Below are 20,000 nucleotides of genomic sequence, written 5' to 3'. Positions count from 1 at the left end.
ACAAGGCCCGCTACCTGGGCAAAGGTACGAGCAAGGCAGTGACATGCGGAGGGTTCAGGTCCTCACATGTGCTCCTCTGCAGGTCTTCTCATCTTACACATATTTAGTCAGTGAAGTCAATTGAACAGTTCATCTTTTGGACATGATAAAGGACAGTTGGTGCAATGTGTGATAAAAACAGAAAGAGTTGGTTTAGTTTAGGGCAGATTCATTTAACACAAATGTCGCAGAAGTTCTCGGAGTCATTGTCAGATATTTAACCGTTCATTTTTGGAGCGGAAAGAAAACGAATGAGTCAAACGAAGCTTAAGTTGTTTCTTAAAAACTCTATAATGAATACATTTCCTCTAAATGATGTAATCTTTTCAAATAAATGTCCTAATTATGAATAGCAGCTACTCTCTCTGGTTAATAAGCTGATGTAAAACTTCTGTTAGTTAAAGAACAACTACACGTACAAATGACTTCATAACAAATAAACCAACATTACTTTTTAAATGTAAACCTGAACTTTAGTATAAAGCTGATGGACGTGTAGCTCACCAGCTCATATCTCTGCTCCTCAGGTACCCTTAAGGCTGTTGACCATGTGAACAAGGACATCGCCCCCAAGCTGATTGAGAAGGTATCAGTCAATAATCAATATGTTTCAAATATCAATTAAACACGTCTAATAGCGTTCCAAGTTTCATTTCATTTCATTACCTGTCTCTCTCTCTCTCTCTCTATCTGTCTCTCTCTCTCTCTCTCTCTCTCTAGAAATTCAGCGTTGTCGACCAGGAGAAGATCGACAAGTTCATGCTGGAGTTGGACGGCACTGAGAACAAATGTAAGGACATGTCTCTCTATCCGTCTGTTTCTCTGTCTGTCTGACCTGTCTGTCTCTCTAACTGACCTGTCTGTCTGTCCTCCTGCAGCTAAGTTCGGAGCTAATGCCATCCTGGGAGTGTCGCTGGCCGTCTGCAAGGCTGGAGCTAAGCAGAAGGGCGTTCCTCTGTACCGCCACATCGCTGACCTGGCCGGTCACAAGGATGTCATTCTTCCAGTTCCCGTGAGTGGGGGAGGGGTCTCTGGTGGGGGGGGGGGGGGGGGGGTGAAGATGACCAGTTAGTCAGTCAAGTGAAGTTGACTGTAGAGTTTGATGACGTGTTTCTTCTCGTCTGCAGGCCTTCAACGTCATCAACGGTGGAAGCCACGCCGGCAACAAACTGGCCATGCAGGAGTTCATGATCCTGCCAGTCGGTGCCTCCAACTTCCACGAGGCCATGAGGATCGGTGCTGAGGTACGAAAGAGTTAACATCGAGCAGGAATGATGTTTCTCTAGAGATAAACGTGAATTAACGCTGTGTGTGTGTGTGTGTGTGTGAAGGTCTACCACAACCTGAAGAGTGTGATCAAGGCAAAGTACGGCAAAGACGCCACCAATGTGGGAGATGAGGGTGGTTTCGCCCCCAACATCCTGGAGAACAATGAGGGTGAGACATCTTCCTGTCTGTCTACCTGTCTACCTGTTTGTCTACTTGTCTGTCTCCCCGTCTACTTGTCTGTCTGTCTGTCTACCTGTCTGTCTACCTGCCTACCTGTCTGTCTACCTGCCTACCTGTCTGTCTACTTGTCTGTCTACCTGTCTGTCTACCTGTCTGTCTACCTGTCTACCTGTCTGCCTACCTGTCTGTCTACGTGTCTGTCTCTCTGCTTGTCTCACCTCTTTATTGCCTGTCTCTCTGCAGCTCTGGAGCTGCTGAAGTCTGCCATTGAGAAGGCCGGCTACCCCGACAAGATCATCATCGGCATGGACGTTGCTGCCTCTGAGTTCTACCGCGGCGGAAAGTACGATCTGGACTTCAAGTCCCCCGACGACCCCGCCAGACACATCAGCGGAGAGAAGCTGGGAGACCTGTACCGTGACTTCATCAAGCACTACCCCGGTAAGACAACGCACACGTGCTCCCATCTTTGACTGCAGTAAACGTACCAAAAGTACAATTACAAATAAAACTTGTGCATGAAGAGTTCGTAGCACAACATTTATTATTTTACGAGCTGACGTGATCGGCATTTAACGTTTAATTCACAGCGTCTATGAATCATTAAGCTGATACCTTTAGAACTCGTCAAGCTTACAGGGATAAATAAGATTCCTCTCTGCTCAGTGGTAAAATCGGTCGAAGGGTTTTGATGAATCCATTCATAAAACCTGTCTGTCTCTCTTTCTGTCTCCAGTCCAGTCCATTGAGGATCCATTCGACCAGGATGATTGGGAGCAGTGGTCCAAGTTCACCGCCTCTACAGACATCCAGGTGAGACACTCCCACATCTCGAACCAGCTTCCTCCACTAATAGAAAGTTATAAAACACGTTAGAGTGACACAACGTCTGTGTGCCAACCAATCAGATCGTAGGAGACGACTTGACTGTGACCAACCCCAAGAGAATCCAGACCGCCGTGGAGAAGAAGGCCTGCAACTGTCTGCTGCTCAAAGTCAACCAGATCGGCTCCGTCACCGAGTCTATCCAGGCGTAAGACAAATCATTGATTGATTGATTGATTGATTGATTGAGATGTGATGCTCAAAACTAACTTACTTCCCTTTTCTCCTGTCTCTCTCTCTCTGTACCTGTCTCTCTCTCTCTGTACCTCTCTCTCTCTGTACCTGTCTCTCTCTCTCTCTCTCAGATGTAAGCTGGCTCAGAAGAGCGGCTGGGGTGTGATGGTCAGCCATCGCTCCGGAGAGACTGAAGATACTTTCATCTCTGACCTGGTGGTCGGACTCTGCACCGGACAGGTAGACAGACGGACAGACAGACAGACAGACGGACAGACGGACAGACAGACAGAAAGACAGACAGACAGACAGACACAGACAGACAGACAGACACAGACAGACAGACAGACACAGACAGACACAGACAGACAGACAGAGAGAGAAAGAGAGACAGACAGACAGACAGACAGAGAGACAGAGAGAGACAGACAGACAGAGAGAGACAGACAGACAGACAGAGAAAGAGAGACAGACAGACAGACGGACAGACAGAGAGACAGACAGAGAGACAGTCAGACAGACGGATAGACGGACAGACAGACAGACAGAAAGACACAGACAGACACAGACAGACAGACAGACACAGACAGACAGACAGACAGACAGACAGACAGACAGAAAGACACAGACAGACACAGACAGACAGACAGACAGACACAGACAGACACAGACAGACAGAGAGAGAAAGAGAGACAGACAGACAGAGAGACAGAGAGAGACAGACAGACAGAGAGAGACAGACAGACAGACAGAGAAAGAGAGACAGACAGACAGACAGAGAGACAGTCAGACAGACGGATAGACGGACAGACAGACAGACAGACAGACAGAGAGACAGTCAGACAGACGGATAGACGGACAGACAGACAGACAGACAGAGAGACAGACAGAGAGACAGAGAGACAGACAGACAGACAGACAGACAGACAGACAGACAGAGAGACCAACGGACAGATGGACAGACGGACAGACAGACAGACAGACAGAGAGACAGAGAGACAGTCAGACAGACAGACAGACAGAGAGACAGAGAGACAGACAGACAGACAGAGAGACAGTCAGACAGACAGACAGACAGACAGAGAGACAGACAGACAGAGAGACAGACAGACAGACAGAGAGACAGACAGACAGAGAGACAGACAGAGAGACAGAGAGACAGACAGACAGACAGAGAGACAGTCAGACAGACAGACAGACAGATTATTACATGGATGAAAACACTGATCTTATTTCTAACGGCTACTTTTCTCTCTTTCAGATCAAGACCGGCGCCCCCTGCAGGTCAGAACGTTTGGCCAAATACAACCAGCTGATGAGGTGAGAACTTCCTGTCATTTACAAAATAAAAGCATGTTTCTTTAGTTTACATCCAGACCTCTGACCTCTGACCTCTGACCCGCAGGATTGAGGAGGAGCTGGGAGCCAAGGCCAAGTTCGCCGGTAAGGACTTCCGTCACCCCAAGGTCAACTAAAGCCTGCTGCCCAACCCCCCCCGCGCCTGTCGCCACGGCAACTGACGAAGCGGCAGGTGTGACTCTGCCTGATGATGTTTTCTATAAAAAAAACACAAACATTCAATAAAGATTAAAGAATAAAACATGTCTGACTTGTTTGTCTGTCGTTAAACTGAGGACTGTTGACATGGACCAACTCGTTCTCCAAAAGGACAAAAAAACAAAAAGAAATACATGAACAACTTTACAATGAACAGACTCACTAAAGGAAAGACTTAAATACACAAACATCAGAAAAGTGTATTTGTATATATTGTTTATAGATACATTTAATCTCAAAAAGCATCAAATAGTGTTAAGGATCATCATGTCTGAAGGTTTATTTGAGGATGAAGGAGCTTTACACATGATCTCAGTGCATACAGTATGTACATGTTTCTATATATATATATATATATATATATATATATATATATATATATATATATATATATATATATATAAACATGTGGAATGTACTTTCATTTACATTTGCAAAGGCAGGTAAAGGTAGAGCTTTCTGACTGTTTTAAGAGTCTCAACTGATCAACGGGGGAATAGATAATACACACATGAAAGAGTTGCAGCCGGGTTGTTTAAGTTCTACACAGATGAGCAGATACTTTACTGTTTGATGCATTTTGGTCAACAACATCTTCATAATGAAGGAATGGTGGAGGGGTTTGTGTGTCCCTCTGTTGTCAGGGGTAACGGTAGGGTCTCCCAAAGCAAACTGGTCCAAGGTTAAGGTCCAGACTCTCTGGAGGAGCTGGCCAGTCACAGTCTGGTGGCCGGTTTGATCCATGGGGCCCCTTCAGGCACAGCTTGAATAAACAACATGGGGTCAACGCCCTGTAGGTTCACCGCCTGCAACCCTAATCCTGACTACCTATCCTTGGTGCTACAGGTCCACCGCCTGCAACCCTAACCCCAACCCCATATCCTTGGTGCTGTAGGTCCACCGCCTGCAACCCCAACCCCATATCCTTGGTGCTGTAGATCCACCGCCTGCAACCCTAACCCCATATTCTTGGTGCTGTAGGTCCCCACCTGCAACCCCTACCCCATATCCATGGTGCTGTAGGTCCACCGCCTGCAACCCCAACCCCATATCCATGGTGCTGTAGGTCCACCGCCTGCAACCCCAACCCCATATTCTTGGTGCTACAGGTCCACTGCCTGCAACCCTAACCCCATATTCTTGGTGCTACAGGTCCACCGCCTGCAACCCTAACCCCATATCCTTGGTGCTGTGGGTCCACCACTTGCAACCCTAACCACATATCCTTGGTGCTGTAGGTCCACGTAACCAATCAGAGACAGGTAGCGTTCATGTGCGTGCACGGGTCAAAAGGAGGCCAGAGGCGAGAAACGGTGAATGTGGTCAATTAAAGTTGAGAACCGGAGGACTCATCAGTGGTTTCTAACCGGAGGACTCATCAGTGGTTTCTAACCGGAGGACTCATCAGTGGTTTGTAACTGGTGGAGGGACAGACGGACTGGAGAGTGAAAGCGGACAGGTGAGTAACATCAGCTCTGCTTCCTGTCTGGACATTCAGCTCACTGTTAGTTTATTAAGATCTGCTGTTATTGTGATGTTAGCTGTAAAGTAGCAGCAGAGTTGTTACTAGAGCTGTCTGACTCTGCACGTTAACACGGCAGCTAACGTTAGCAGCGTGCTAACATACAACCAAACATTAGCTGATGTTGTTGTTGTCAAATTACTTTATAAAATTGAAGATTGAAATGTCATTTGAATAAAGGTGCAGATCCGCTTCTGTAGATCAAGCCTCCAGATTATAACGAAGTGGTAATAATAATAGTTATAGTTGTCTGTTACACACAGGAAGTCTAACCCTAACATATGACTCACTGTAGGAGTTTAAATTAAATCACTTTATTTTCATTTGGATGTAATTTAAGTTTAAAAAAAGCACATAAAACCTGACAAACTGTATCACAATTGTTCAGAAAAACTGCTGCAGAATCAAAAGAACACAAAACATTAAAAGTGTTCAGACCTTTTCTGACACAAACCCTCAAAAGTGTGATAAACGAGCTTTCCACCTGCACCTGAATGCAGCACGTGACACAAACTGCACACGTTTATGAATGAAAACAGGGGCAGACCTTTCACACACTCTGATTGGATGCTGTTAATCACACACACACACACACACACACACACAGGGCATCGTGACGTAGTTTGGGAGTTTGGGGTGACAGCAGCTTGTTGCCTAGCGATGAGCAGCAGCCTGTGAAGATCCTGCTCTGAAAATCAGCCCAAAAAAATAAAGTACAGTCCTCTCATTGGTTACCGTCCAGATCAGTTAACACAGCGGAGCAGCAGGAACCAGAAATATGAATATGAATATGAAATATGAAGAAAGGAGAAATAATACAATCATAAAATCTGTGAGTCTTTGAGTTTGTGGTCTGGCTGTTTGCTGGTTGATAAAGTAGCGGTGGCTAACATGTTAGCTGTTTGCTGCTGAGAGAAAAGAGTCTTAGTAATGTTGATAAATATGACATTATGAACAATAAACAGATTTACAGATGATTTGTGGGTGAACATGAACGCATCACCCAAACTTTACTTCACAGATCTGATGTTCTAAAAAAAGTTGTTCTGCTTTTATTTATTGTTGAAGGCTGCTGAGATGATTCATGTAACTGTACTACAGTAAAGTACTAGTACCTCTAACTGTACTACAGTAAAGTACTAGTACCTCTAACTGTACTACAGTAAAGTACTAGTACCTCAGATTGTACTACAGTAAAGTACTAGTACCTCTAACTGTACTACAATAAAGTACTAGTACCTCAGACTGTACTGCAGTAAAGTACTAGTACCTCTAACTGTACTACAATAAAGTACTAGTACCTCAGACTGTACTGCAGTAAAGTATTAGTACCTCTAACTGTACTACAGTAAAGTACTAGTACCTCAGACTGTACTGCAGTAAAGTACTAGTACCTCAGATTGTACTACAGTAATGTAGTATTATGTGTGTATCAGCAGGTTCAGGTGTTTTGACGTCATCATGTTTGCTCTCAGCTGTCCCAGAATGCACTGGGGCACAGCCACCAGCGTCACCATGACGTCGGCCCGACCGTTGCCCCGGTGGCCCCGTTGCCCCGGTGACCCTGGTGAGGTAACGCACCTGCCTGCTGCTCTGTGAGGGACGGAGACACCTGCTGGTTGTCATGGAGACCAACAATCAGACACACAGGAGACATGAACCTTGTTGAGCCATAGAGCAGTGTGATGTCACTGTGATGTCACTGTGACGTCTGTGTGATGTCACTGTGATGTCTGTGTGACGTCTGTGTGACGTCTGTGTGATGTCACTGTGATGTCTGTGTGACGTCTGTGTGATGTCTGTGTGATGTCACTGTGATGTCACTGTGATGTCACTGTGATGTCTGTGTGATGTCACTGTGATGTCACTGTGATGTCTGTGTGATGTCTGTGTGATGTAAGCGTGATGTCACTGTGATGTCTGTGTGATGTCTGTGTGATGTCACTGTGATGTCTGTGTGATGTCACTGTGATGTCACTGTGATGTAAGCGTAATGTAAGCATGTTCCCACACCTCAGATATGGACATGAAACTATGAACACAACCAGAGCTAAACTCTTGAGGACAGACTGACGTATTGATCCAGAAGTGAACTGATTGGCTGATTGGTTGATTGGTTGATTGATTGGCTGATTGGCTGATTGATTGACTGATTGGCTGATTGGCTGATTGGCTGATTGATTGGCTGATTGATTGATTGGCTGATTGGCTGATTGATCCTCAGCTGCAGCCCATCATCACTGTCTGCTCTGAGGAGGTTTTGTAGCTACGTGCAGCGAGCTGTTGGCAGAGTGTGTGTCGCTGTGGGGGGGCAGGAATGTTGTGTGCGTCACATAAAACACACACACACACACACACACACACACACACACACACACACACACACACACAATAAGAATAGCTCATCAATCACCTTATTAGAGAGAAAGAGGTCACTGATCACAACAGTGTGTGTGTGTGTGTGTGTGTGTGTGTGTGTGTTTTATGTGCGTGCTCGATAACGTCAGAGGCGTCCCACTGAATGGCGGGGGGGCGGAGTTTTGTCTGTCTGGGACAAAGATGGTGGGGGGTCATTAAAAACACACACACACACACACCCATACACACACACACACACACACACACACATACATACACACACATACACACACACACACACACACACACACACATACATACATACACACACATACACACACACACACACCTATCCCTGGCACTATGTGGACCTCTGTAGCCCCGCCCCCCTTTTCCACAGGAAATAGTTGCTAACGACGACCCGGTCGCCGCGGTGATGCTTTACGAGGGGGCGGGACGACCGAGGTCAGGGGTCGCCAGGGTCTGACACTGGAGGGGAGGACGGCGGTCCTGAGGACAGCCGTCTGTGGAGTCACCTGCAGGTAACCATGGCAACAGCACTGACACCATGGTTACCTTCTCAAGGCCTCTGAAAGACCCTGACAGACCCCCCCCCCCCCCCCCCCCGCCGAAAGTCTGCCCAAGGACCGTTTGGACCTTTTTAATGACCTAATCAAGGACCTGGAAACTTCTTCCAGACCCAACGTGAAGACTCCTGGAACTACGTCAGGTGTCATGTGACTCAGGTGTCATGTGACTCAGGTGTCATGTGACTCAGGTGTCATGTGACTCTGCTGAAGCTCTGCTCTCACCTGGAAGCAGCTTGGAGCCCCTCGTGGACCCCTGGAGAGCCTTTCAGGGCCTTATTTTGACCCTGGTTTCATCCTCAGGCCTCCAGGATCACTGCCATCGACTCCTGGAGCATCTTCAGGTCTGTGTCTGCGTCCTCACACACACACACACACACACACACACACACACACACACACACACACACACAGGAAGCTTGACTCAAAGACTTTCAGAACTTCTTTTGTTTTTATGAATGAACATTTTCACACGGGAGTTTTTCCACGTCTGATTGGTTGATATTTTTGTCTCTTTCTTTCTTTCTGTGTGTGTGTGTGTGTGTGTGTGTGTGTGTGTGTGTGTGTGTGTGAGTGTGTGTGTGTGTGTGTGTGAGACCGTCGTCGTGGGTAACAGCAGTAGGAATGTGTGACATCACAGCGCTGGGCCGTATAAGGCCCTGCGTCCGTCCTGGGGCCGCAGACGCGTCCTGACACTGAGACAGGACAGACAGGAAACACTGACACCAATAATCAATACTTCTTATTGGAGGGAAAACTGATCGACTGGAAACAGATTAAATCACTGATCTGAGAAACGAGACGACGGCAGACTCTGCTTCACTTTGTTTGGATTTGAGTTTTTTTGTTGGAATATTTTGACGTCTTTCTGTATCAGTAAGTTATTATTATATTTATATTTAATTATTCATTAACTTCATCAGATGCTGGAACAGATCAATACATTTATTTTCTAATCAGATTAAATACAATCATTTTTTAATTTCTCATTTAGTCAGATTTGATTAGAATACAAAATAAACTTCTAATTTAAAATTTAATGTAATTCAATTAAAAATATTCTAATTTAATTTTATCAATTCAGATCTAATTAAATGTAATCCTGTTTTTTAATTTAATCTAACATTATTTAATTATATTTTAATTAGGGTTAGTTTAATCTGAATGATAATCTAATTTAATCACCTAACACTAAACATTTCATCTCATTTAAGGTCATTTAATTATATATAAAATATTAGATGTAATCCTGTTTTTTTATTTTATCTAACATCATATGATAATGTAAAATAATATCTTCTTTAAAATAATCCAATTAATTAAGAGTAAATCTGAGAACACCAATCAAATGTGATCTCATTTTAAAGCAGTAAAAAGCAAAATATAAAGATTTGAACTTGTTTTCATTCTCTGGTCATGTGATCAATCAGCTGCTCTGAGTCACATGTTCCTTCATTAGAAGACTTTGATTAAACTGTAAAACATGTTATTAGACTAAATATTTGAAATTAAATTAAAAAATGATTTTGATTTGTCCGCCAGCTGATTGGATGCTCCTCGACTCGCCAGCCAATCAGAACGCAGGATTATCTGCTCTGTTTTCCCATGAGTCTGTTTGTTTGTTTTAAAGATGGCGGCTTCATCTTCCTCCTGCTTCCTCCCCCTCATCGCCCTCCTCTTCCTCTTCCTCGCCATCGCCGTGGAGTCGAGACCTTCATCACGACGGGACGACGCCCAGGTCAGCGGTAGTACAGTCATAGTACAGTGGTAGTACTATTGTAGTACAGTGGTAGTACAGTCATAGTACAGTAGTAGTACAGTCATAGTACAGTGGTAGTACAGTGGTAGTACACAGTAGTACAGTCATAGTACAGTGGTAGTACAGTCATAGTACAGTGGTAGTATTATTGTAGTACAGTTGTTGTACAGTGGTAGTACAGTCATAGTACAGTAGTAGTACAGTAGTAGTACAGTAGTAGTACAGTAGTAGTACAGTGGTAGTACAGTCATAGTACAGTGATAGTACAGTAGTAGTACAGTCATAGTACAGTAGTAGTACAGTAGTAGTACAGTGGTAGTACAGTCATAGTACAGTAGTAGTACAGTCATAGTACAGTAGTAGTACAGTCGTAGTACTGTGGTAGTACAGTCGTAGTACAGTGGTAGTACAGTCATAGTACAGTCGTCCAATCACAGTGTTTTGTCTCTTCAGGTCCTCCAATCACTGTTCGGCTCTCGTCTGTCCTCGCTCCTTTTGGCCCCTCCCACCCCCGTTGACATCACAGAGGGCTCAGGCTCAGGCCCCGCCCCCTTGGTTAGGCCTGCTGGCGTGGGATTGGCTGGCCAGAGGCGGGTGGCGGGGCATGGGTTCGTCCTGGACTTCCTGCGGCAGGCAAAGATGAAGAGGTGGAACAGGAAGTCCATGATGGGAGGAAGAGGATGCTTCGGGATGAAGATGGACCGCATCGGCTCCATCAGCGGGCTTGGCTGTTAGCCTGGCAACTGTTACCATGGTGACCTCTTCCCCAGAACAGATATCCAGTTGCCAAGGTTACCTCCATCCTCCAGGATGCTTGTTACCGTGGCAACCTCTCCTGAATCGAGCACTTTTTTTTTTTAACTTTGTGATGTCACTGCTGCTGACCCTGCATGACCTCTGACCTCTAGGTGACCTCGTCTGGTCCGTCGCTCAGAGACTCCATGTTGGAAATGTTCTAATGACCTCTGACCCCTGGCTACACCACAGCCAGCAGAGCACTGTGTGTGTGTGTGTGTGTGTGTGTGTGTGTGAGAGAGAGAGAGAGTGTGACTAACTGCAGTCTGTCTGCAGGCTGAAATAAATACAGAGAAACTTCAACTGGCTCGTCTTCATTTATTCCTTCTTAAATCCTGAAACTCATTGTTATTTATTAATTAAAAAGTTAAATAGGGGTGGGGGGGTGGGCTTGTATGGTGTTGGCTGCTTTATGAGGAGTGTTACAGCAAATAAGTATACACATATTTATTATGTTTTATTAGACTTTTTAAGTAATTCACAGTAACTTATTTCTTTTTTTCACAGAAACACTTTTTAACACTTTGGTACAAACATGTAAAATACTACGAATTCAGCTTCATTCATTTTCTCTCCCAGCAGCAGCTTTTTATCTGCTGCTTAACTCAACACACAGCAGAACATGAGCAGAGATATTAGAGCTGAGCGCGTTAAGATGAATATAGTTCACACAACTTATCCTGGTTTTTAATAATTAGTCGGTAAACTCAGCGTTTTCTGAAGCAGCCTGGAAAATGTGCACTTTTATTCACAGTTAACAACATTTCACCATGTAGTGTTTCAGCTTCTGTCAAGCTTTCAAAATAAAACCTTTGTTATTGTGCGCTTCTTATTCTTATTAACGAACAAATATATTCATCAGATTATTGATGAATAAATTACAGGCTTGTAAATTACAGGAGATTCCCTGGAGAAAAGACAAAACGGGAGAAATGCGGGAAAAACGGGAGTGTTGGCAGCTATGAGTTAAAGCTCTTATCCACTAAGAGCTTTAACTCATAGCTGCCAATGCTCCCGTTTGACTGACTTAATAGACGTTTTTATGCGACTCATAACTGTTGTTGTGGTATTTAATGTTCTAATGTTCATTAGAAAATTAATTAAATGTAATAAGTAATTTAAAGATATTACAAATAGAGTAACTAATGTGTAACTATGCTAATTTTAGTATTTTTCGTTTTCTCGCTAAAAAACAAAAAACCGCGGGCCGGCAGCCATCTTGAATCTCAGTCCTCTGTCACGTGACAAATCGAGCTCCATCACTTCCGGTTTAGCTCGGTGTGCTAGCAGCTAGCTCTCGGTTAGCATCGTCCCCCCCGGCAGAGAAGCTCCTCCACCGGGACTCTTCCTCCGGTAGAAACGCACCGACCGGCGCCTCCTCTTCCCGGTCTCTCCTCCCGGCTGCTCCCGGCTGTTCCCAGCTCTCAGCCCCCCCTCCCTCCCTCCGGTCCGGACACACTCCACCCGGTGAAACCTGCAACATGTCGGCGGTGCAGCGGATGAAGGTGGCGAATGAGCGGCACAGCAAGACCATCACACAGCGGGGACACGTGCAGAAAACATCGGTACTACCGGCAGCTGGAGGCGGGTCAGCACCGGCAGCTGGAGGCGCGTCAGCACCGGCTGCTGCCCGCTCTAGAGTCACTCATTACCGGGTTAAAATCAGCAGACATGCCGCTGTAGCCTGCTAGCTCCTCACTGCTAACTGTAGCCTTAGCAACCAAACCAGTAATCAATTAACTCAACACTGAATGATATTAGACACAATTAAAGATAAATAGTGATTAATAATGATTATAAATGCTCTGTATTGATTAGATATTGATCTGAAAGCATCTTCTGATCAGCTGGTGTTTGTTTAAAGTGACACTCAGCCAGACTCAGTTCACTAATATGATGATTTTAGGTTAATTTATGCGTTTTAAAGGAAAAACACGTTAAAATAGTGAGTGTGAAAGTTTAGTTTGATTCATTAGCAGTCAGAGTTGAATTCGGCACACTGAGCTCAGCTGGGTTTGGTGGTTTTTGGTGAAGTTTAGTGAGTCTGTTCCTGCATATGTGCAGAGCTGCAGATACAGATCATCACATTTACTATAAAATAACATAGAAATGCTGTTATTATACACCGCAATAATTATATACACGGAAAATTATTTATAACTCTTATTTTACAGCATATTAGAGGCTCCACGATACGATATTATCACGATACTTGTTGCTATTACGATGTTATCACGATACTTGTTGCTATTACGATGTTATCACGATACTCGTTGCTATCACGATGTTATCACGATACTTGTTGCTATTACGATATTATCACAATACTTGTTGCTATTACGATGTTATCACGATACTCGTTGCTATCACGATGTTATCACGATACTTGTTGCCATTACGATGTAATCATGATTCGTGTTGCTATTACGATGTTATCATGATACTTGTTGCTATTACGATATTATCATGATACTTGTTGCTATTACGATATTATCATGATACTTGTTGCTATTACGATGTTATCATGATACTTGTTGCTATTACGATGTTATCATGATACTTGTTGCTATTACGATATTATCACGATACTTGTTGCTATTACGATATTATCACGATACTTGTTGCTATTACGATGTTATGACGATACTTGTTGCTATTACGATGTTATCACGATACTTGTTGCTATTACAATGTTATTGCGATATGTGACACGATACGATATCATGATACTTGTTTCATGATTACACTTGTGTCACAATACGAAATTATTACAATACGATATTGCGATTTTAAATATATTGCGATATTCTGTGATAATTCATTACCTGTTTTCACCTGCAAACGATGCTAACCCCAAAGGGAAAAAACTTTAATTGCAATTTTCACTTGCAATGTCTACAATAAAAGATCGACACTGCGTCCGTGTATCGACACAATATTGTCACGCTAAATATTGCAATACTACGCTGTATCGTGTTTTTTTTCCTCACCCTTACAGTATATGAGTATTTATAAGATCGGTTATTAATTTAATAGAAAAACAGCAGCAAGTGGACAGTATGAACAGAAAAGCATCAATAAGAAAGAATAAAAAACAATAAATAAGTATGAAAAACGATAATACATAATAATAATAATACTTGTGACATTATTTACAGCACAACAGTAATATTAGTGTGATGATGATGATGATGAGTAACATGAATCTGTTCTCTGTGTTTTGTGTTTCAGCGGCCGGTAAACGATGAAAAGTCTCCGGTCGGACCTTGGCTGCTCGCTCTGTTCGTCTTCGTCGTCTGTGGATCAGGTGAGTGTCGGCGGCAGGAAGTCAGGTTGTGTCCCCAGGAAGTCAGGTTGTGTCCCCAGGAAGTCAGGTTGTGTCCTCAGGAAGTCAGGTTGTATCTGATTGTGTCGGGTTAGGGTCAGGAAGTCAGGTTGTGTCCGCAGGAAGTCAGGTTGTGCCCGCAGGAAGTCAGGTTGTGCCCGCAGGAAGTCAGGTTGTGTCCTCAGGAAGTCAGGTTGTGTCCGCAGGAAGTCAGGTTGTGTCCCCAGGAAGTCAGGTTGTGTCCTCAGGAAGTCAGGTTGTGTCCGCAGGAAGTCAGGTTGTGCCCGCAGGAAGTCAGGTTGTGCCCGCAGGAAGTCAGGTTGTGTCCTCAGGAAGTCAGGATGTGTCCACAGGAGGTCAGGATGTGTCTTTATTATAACTAGGCATGGGCCGGTAGGAGACTCTGACGGTATGATAACCTGAGGTAAAAATATCACGGTTTCACGTTTTTATGATTATGGATATAAAATGTGATAATCTGAAATGTGTGTATTTAAAACCAAAAAGAAAGAGTTTTCCCCCGTTGAACGGTCTTTTATTTTTAGTAAATATGTATTTAAAATAAATAATAATAAAAAATAACGGAATTATTTTTAAATAAATAATTTAAAAAATAAGTGCAGTCCTTTAACTGAGGCTAAACCTGCAGCTCAAGTCACGACAGAAATGAATTACTTTTAGTGGGGAAAAAAAACAAAATGCAAATAAACCCTAACCTGCGGCTCAAGATCAGAACATAAATAAATGAAAAAAGTAAAAACACTTCTAAGATAAATATAAATAAATAAATGCAGCAGGAGCTTAAAACTGAATCTCAACAGTTTTTGGAGACTTGCTCACGATCGTATTGGCTGACTCCTCGCGCTGCTACTGTCCGGGACCTTCTTCCTCCGAGCCGTGGCCCTCTGTCTTTTTACGGTAGTCGAAATATAAATACAGCCGACTTGGTCCTTTTTAGACGGGGGGGGGGGGTAAAGTTTGGGGGTCTCGCCTCCTTCAGCCGTCACACAGTCTGCAGAGCTACCTGCTTGTAACAGCAACCGGAGTACGGGAGGGGTTGGACTTCACGCTGCAGCTGCACACGACCTGAGCGACCTCCACTCTCTCTCTGACCAGACTTCACATTAAAAACCAGCTCATACCCACAGACTGTATCATACCACAGACTGTATCATACCACAGACTGTATCATACCCACAGACTGTATCATACCACAGACTGTATCATACCACAGACTGTATCATACCACAGACTGTATCATACCACACAGACTGTATCATACCACAGACTGTATCATACCACAGACTGTATCATACCACAGACTGTATCATACCACAGACTGTATCATACCACAGACTGTATCATACCACAGACTGTATCATACCACAGACTGTATCATACCCGCAGACTGTATCATACCCACAGACTGTATCATACCACAGACTGTATCATACCCACAGACTGTATCATACCCACAGACTGTCTCATACCCACAGACTGTATCATACCCACAGACTGTATCATACCCACAGACTGTATCATACCCACAGACTGTATCATAGCACAGACTGTTCCGGTAACCGGCCCATGCCTACATGAAGGATTATCAGAGCTCCACAGCTGGAGGATAAATCTGCTAGACAGTGTTTCCATCAGTCTGATTCTATACTGCATTACATTCATACTGATGTTTTATTCTCCTGTGTGTGTGTGTGTGTGTGTGTGTGTGTGTGTGTGTGTGTGTGTGTGTGTTGCAGCCATCTTCCAGATCATCCAGAGCATCAGACAGGGCATGTGATGACCTCTGACCCCCGGAGCTGAGCCTGTCACATGAAGAGGGAGGGGGGGGGGGATACATCGCCCTCATGACTCCGCCCACCACACACACACACACACACACACACAGACACACACACACACACACACACACTCGTTCCTGTGAAGCTGAAATCGTTTTACTTCCTGCTGTAACTCCTCCTCTTCTCTCTGCAGTAAAACTTTTATTTTATGTTATTTTGTACGTCTTGCTGTTCATCGATGGTTCTGATCAGATATTGGTTATTGATTTGCTGTCGGTTCTTTCTGTGCGTGACGCTGTCGTCCGCTGATCGAACGCTCGTCTCTGCTGTGTGAGCCTGAAGCACAGAGTCCGTCTTTAAAGGGACAAACCGCTGTTTTCATCTCTGCAAATCCTGCCTGCGTCTCATTCACTCATCAATACTCTGCTTTCATGACTCCTGCTTCAGGGGCCCTAACACCCAGGGGCCCTAAGACCCGGGGGCCCTAAGACCCAGGGGCCCTAACACCCAGGGGCCCTAACAGCCATGGGCCCTATGACCCGGGGGCCCTAACACCCAGGGGCCCTAAGACCTATGGGCCCTAAGACCTATGGGCCCTAACACCCGGGGGCCCTAACACCCGGGGGCCCTAACAGCCGGGGGCCCTAACACCCAGGGGCCCCTCGTCAGTTTCAACACATTTCTATGAAGTTTTAAATTTGAGAGCCGAACGATCACTGATTGGCTGATGAAAATGAATCTGTAACTATTTTGATAATCGACTCGTCATTTCGGTCTTTTTGCCAAACGAATCAGACTCAGACGCTCACACCCGGGGGCCTAACAGCTGGGGGCCCTAAGACCCAGACGGTCACACCCGGGGGCCCTAACAGCTGGGGGCCCTAAGACCCAGACGGTCACACCCAGGGGCCCTAACAGCTGGGGGCCCTAAGACCCAGACGGTCACATGTTGAATATCTGATGCTTCTGTTTGTCATAAATGAAAAAAATAAACTTCAGTATTTTTTAGGTTTTTTGTACTTTTGTTCTGAATCTGTGAACTCGACTCTGACACTTTTTTTCTGACCTTTTTATGGATAGAAATCATTCAACTAATAATAATAATTAATTATTAATCAAACATCTGAAATAACGGTTCGTTTGGATTCATCACTTTAATAGTTTCGTCTATAAAAAGTCAGAAAATGGTTCAAACAGTCGAGATGAATTTCACAATAAAATAAAAACTGAAACGAAACTTTTCTTTTTTCATCTTATTTCTTTATTTCTCCCTGGAACGACGAAGACGTTCAGGATGTTTGGGGTTAAATAAGAAACAGCTGAATGATGAGCAGCTTGTGAAAGAAGAAGACATAAAGATGACGTCATCAAATGAAGCGTCTCAGTGTTTCAGAGTTTTAGGAAGAATTAATTGCATGAAATGAAAATATTTAATCACTGATAACTTCCTGTGATTGATCAGAAGGTGTCGGATCTTTATGGTCAAAAATGTCTGAATTCAAACAGTTAAACTTTGTGTTTGTCTCTTCTGCTCAAATATTTCTTTATGAAGCTTTTAAAGTGAAAATATTTAAATAGGAAGTGATTTTAATGTTTGGACAAAATGTTAAAAATGTCAAAATTCAACTTAAAAAACGATGTAATTCAAAATGAATAATTACATTTTTAAACTGAACTTGATGTTGAATTGTGTGAAAATGTTGAAAACTAAATAATTTAAAGTTTTTTGGAAAATGAACTCTTTTATTTTGGCGGGTCACAGGATTTGTATTAAATGAAGTGAAAGCAGCTGTTTGCTTCTTTAAGGAGGAAAAAATAAAACATCTCAGTTATTTATTTTTTTCTTTTTTGTCCTGAAGTGAAAACATTTAAAAAAAGCCTTCATCGCTGTCATCATCATCATCATCATCATGGTCAGATCGGTGCTTGGGCTCGTTTCGTGGATGTTTGCTGGTTTTTTTAAAGGCAGCGCTGGTTCAGTTTGTCAGAGCTGGACGACACGCTCCGCTTTTATACTAAATAAACCAGATATTTTTCTCTAAACACTCTGACTCTGTTTATTTAATACTAATATATGAATCTATTTATTTACTACTAACCTACATGGACAGTATTACAGTCTCTTAGAAATATCACACAGGATTAAACTGGAATATTTTGTCAGTAGCTTCACTTAAAATGTACAAGTTTTATTATTGTAAGTTTATTTATTTATTTATTTATTGTAGTTTGAAGAAAACAGAAATGGTAGAAAGTTTCATGCATGTTAAATAAGTCATGCTGGTGTTTTTATAATAATAATAATAATAAAGTGATAAAGGTCAGTATTCTATATATCTATCTGTTCTGCTCTCAGAATAGTTTTTATGATTTAAGGAAGCTACTTGAATTACTTGATTTAATGAATGTATTAGATTCAATTTAATGGTAAGAAATTCTACATAAGACACACACTATAGGACACACACACACACACACACATATAACACACACACACTCGATCTGGAGTTTTATTTTGAAGGCTACATAACGGTTTATAACGGTTTATAACGGTAACGTAGCAACCAGCAATAAGAAAGACGGCGGGTCTCTGAATCGTCTTTGTCATACTGGCTGTAAGTTTGTTAATTTAAAGTAATATATAATATGTAATAAGTTAATATATAATATATAATGATGAGTTAATACGTTTAGTATTGTAATGTGTGATGTTTATTAACTAACTTAAGTTAAAAGTAATTTGTGAGCTGATGTAAAGTCATAGACTGTATATAAGAAAGTGTAAAGTGAGCGTTGCTTAGCAACGATGTATCTCAGCCTACCGTTAAGGTAAACGGCTCATTTGTGCCGTGTCGTTTTTTATCTATTCTTTAAATATTATTACTGTTTATTAGTTTTCTTCACAGCGTGTCACTAAGGTTTGTATTGTTTTTTATTTACAGTTTCACTCGTGGTATTATTTCTACTATATCTAAGGAAATAAAGGGAGCAAGACGCTCTGATCCTGACTCAAGTGTACCTGAGTTTGGCTGACTGTTAAACTGTGTTAACGTACGAAGCACACAACACACAGGGAGAACAGTACACTATCCATCTATCTATCTATCTATCTATCTATCTATCTATCTATCTATCCACCTGTCAATCATCTTTGACATGATTGACAGCTGACCCACCGCCACCCACGTGACGTATCTACGGAGTGACGTCAGACCCAGAGAAGATGGCGGCTGTGCTGAAGGCGGAAGGTAAGACAGCTTTAACGGTGTGTTTTGGCCCGTAGCGGCTCCAGCTCGGTGCCGTTCTCCGTTATCTGACTCGTGTTATTCCACGCTGTGTCTGCGGAGCTCGGTGTCCCGCTGTCTGGCCCTGGCTCGGCTCAGCTCGGCTCGGCAGGTAGGAGCAGTTAGCAGGAGGCTAACCGGCTAACCGAGCTGCTAAACAACAAACACAGATATTAAATAAGCGGTTGAATGAAAGAGAGGAGCGGGGTTTGGGTTAGAGAGAGCAGAGCAGGAGCTGGAGCTGAGCCCGGAGCAGCTGGTGTTTAAAGGCGAGGTTAAAGTTAGCGAGCTCCGCGGGCCGGGAGGGGCCGAGCCGCTGCAGCCGGGAGAGGAGCGCTGTCAGGCGGCCACAGCCAGCAGGAGAGACCGCGGTCTGAGCCGGGCCTCCTGGAGCTCTGGAGGTCTAAAAATAGAAATAATGTTATCAGTTGATTCAGTAGCATTTAAACATGAGTGGCAGGTTTCAT

The 20,000-nt window shown here is 43.6% G+C and overlaps 5 protein-coding genes across 5 annotated transcripts in view; 4 read left to right on the top strand and 1 right to left on the bottom strand.

Moving 5' to 3' along the window:
• The window catches only part of eno3 (enolase 3, (beta, muscle)), an 8,343-nt gene extending 4,194 nt beyond the window's left edge, over positions 1 to 4,149 (top strand). Inside the window, exons 3-14 of the mRNA XM_053343667.1 lie at positions 1 to 24; positions 567 to 625; positions 760 to 829; positions 918 to 1,051; positions 1,167 to 1,283; positions 1,371 to 1,476; positions 1,732 to 1,929; positions 2,225 to 2,301; positions 2,397 to 2,521; positions 2,679 to 2,787; positions 3,809 to 3,867; positions 3,953 to 4,149. The exon at positions 1 to 24 is cut by the window's left edge and continues 72 nt beyond it. Of these exons, the coding sequence (XP_053199642.1) occupies positions 1 to 24; positions 567 to 625; positions 760 to 829; positions 918 to 1,051; positions 1,167 to 1,283; positions 1,371 to 1,476; positions 1,732 to 1,929; positions 2,225 to 2,301; positions 2,397 to 2,521; positions 2,679 to 2,787; positions 3,809 to 3,867; positions 3,953 to 4,022 (1,148 nt within the window). The 3' untranslated portion in view covers positions 4,023 to 4,149. The remainder of the gene's footprint in view (positions 25 to 566; positions 626 to 759; positions 830 to 917; positions 1,052 to 1,166; positions 1,284 to 1,370; positions 1,477 to 1,731; positions 1,930 to 2,224; positions 2,302 to 2,396; positions 2,522 to 2,678; positions 2,788 to 3,808; positions 3,868 to 3,952) is intronic.
• The window catches only part of LOC128384135 (H-2 class II histocompatibility antigen, A-U alpha chain-like), an 82,788-nt gene extending 64,493 nt beyond the window's left edge, over positions 1 to 18,295 (bottom strand). The window contains exon 1 of the mRNA XM_053343723.1: positions 18,291 to 18,295. The gene's annotated coding sequence lies outside the window, so the exon portion shown is untranslated. The remainder of the gene's footprint in view (positions 1 to 18,290) is intronic.
• Positions 8,132 to 11,093, top strand: nppcl2 (natriuretic peptide C-like 2). The gene is made up of 4 exons (XM_053343754.1): positions 8,132 to 8,526; positions 8,683 to 9,447; positions 10,202 to 10,309; positions 10,784 to 11,093. The coding sequence occupies exons 3-4, from the start codon at positions 10,202 to 10,204 to the stop codon at positions 11,063 to 11,065; spliced, it is 390 nt and encodes a 129-aa protein (XP_053199729.1). The 5' UTR covers positions 8,132 to 8,526; positions 8,683 to 9,447; the 3' UTR covers positions 11,066 to 11,093.
• Positions 12,409 to 16,302, top strand: zgc:85858 (uncharacterized protein LOC405879 homolog). The gene is made up of 3 exons (XM_053343759.1): positions 12,409 to 12,690; positions 14,357 to 14,432; positions 16,208 to 16,302. Exons 1-3 carry the CDS (start codon positions 12,607 to 12,609, stop codon positions 16,246 to 16,248), a joined length of 201 nt encoding a protein of 66 aa, XP_053199734.1. The 5' UTR covers positions 12,409 to 12,606; the 3' UTR covers positions 16,249 to 16,302.
• Positions 18,296 to 19,678: 1,383 nt separating the features above from the next.
• camta2 (calmodulin binding transcription activator 2) overlaps positions 19,679 to 20,000 on the top strand; it is a 31,285-nt gene continuing 30,963 nt past the window's right edge. Inside the window, 1 exon segment of the mRNA XM_053343620.1 lies at positions 19,679 to 19,934. The gene's annotated coding sequence lies outside the window, so the exon portion shown is untranslated.

Source organism: Scomber japonicus, chromosome 22 (assembly GCF_027409825.1).
Source record: "Scomber japonicus isolate fScoJap1 chromosome 22, fScoJap1.pri, whole genome shotgun sequence".
NCBI classification, from domain to species: domain Eukaryota; kingdom Metazoa; phylum Chordata; class Actinopteri; order Scombriformes; family Scombridae; genus Scomber; species Scomber japonicus.
Note: the sequence above shows the minus strand (reverse complement) of the source record. Positions and strands in the feature narration are given on the sequence as shown.

Coding starts and splice junctions, on each gene's coding strand:
- nppcl2 (XM_053343754.1), top strand. CDS start 10,202: ATGGCGGCTTCATCTTCCTCCTGCTTCCTCCCCCTCATCGCCCTCCTC. Junction 10,310..10,783: donor CACGACGGGACGACGCCCAG/GTCAGCGGTAGT, acceptor TTGTCTCTTCAG/GTCCTCCAATCACTGTTCGG.
- zgc:85858 (XM_053343759.1), top strand. CDS start 12,607: ATGTCGGCGGTGCAGCGGATGAAGGTGGCGAATGAGCGGCACAGCAAG. Junction 12,691..14,356: donor GACACGTGCAGAAAACATCG/GTACTACCGGCA, acceptor TTTGTGTTTCAG/CGGCCGGTAAACGATGAAAA. Junction 14,433..16,207: donor CTTCGTCGTCTGTGGATCAG/GTGAGTGTCGGC, acceptor TGTGTGTTGCAG/CCATCTTCCAGATCATCCAG.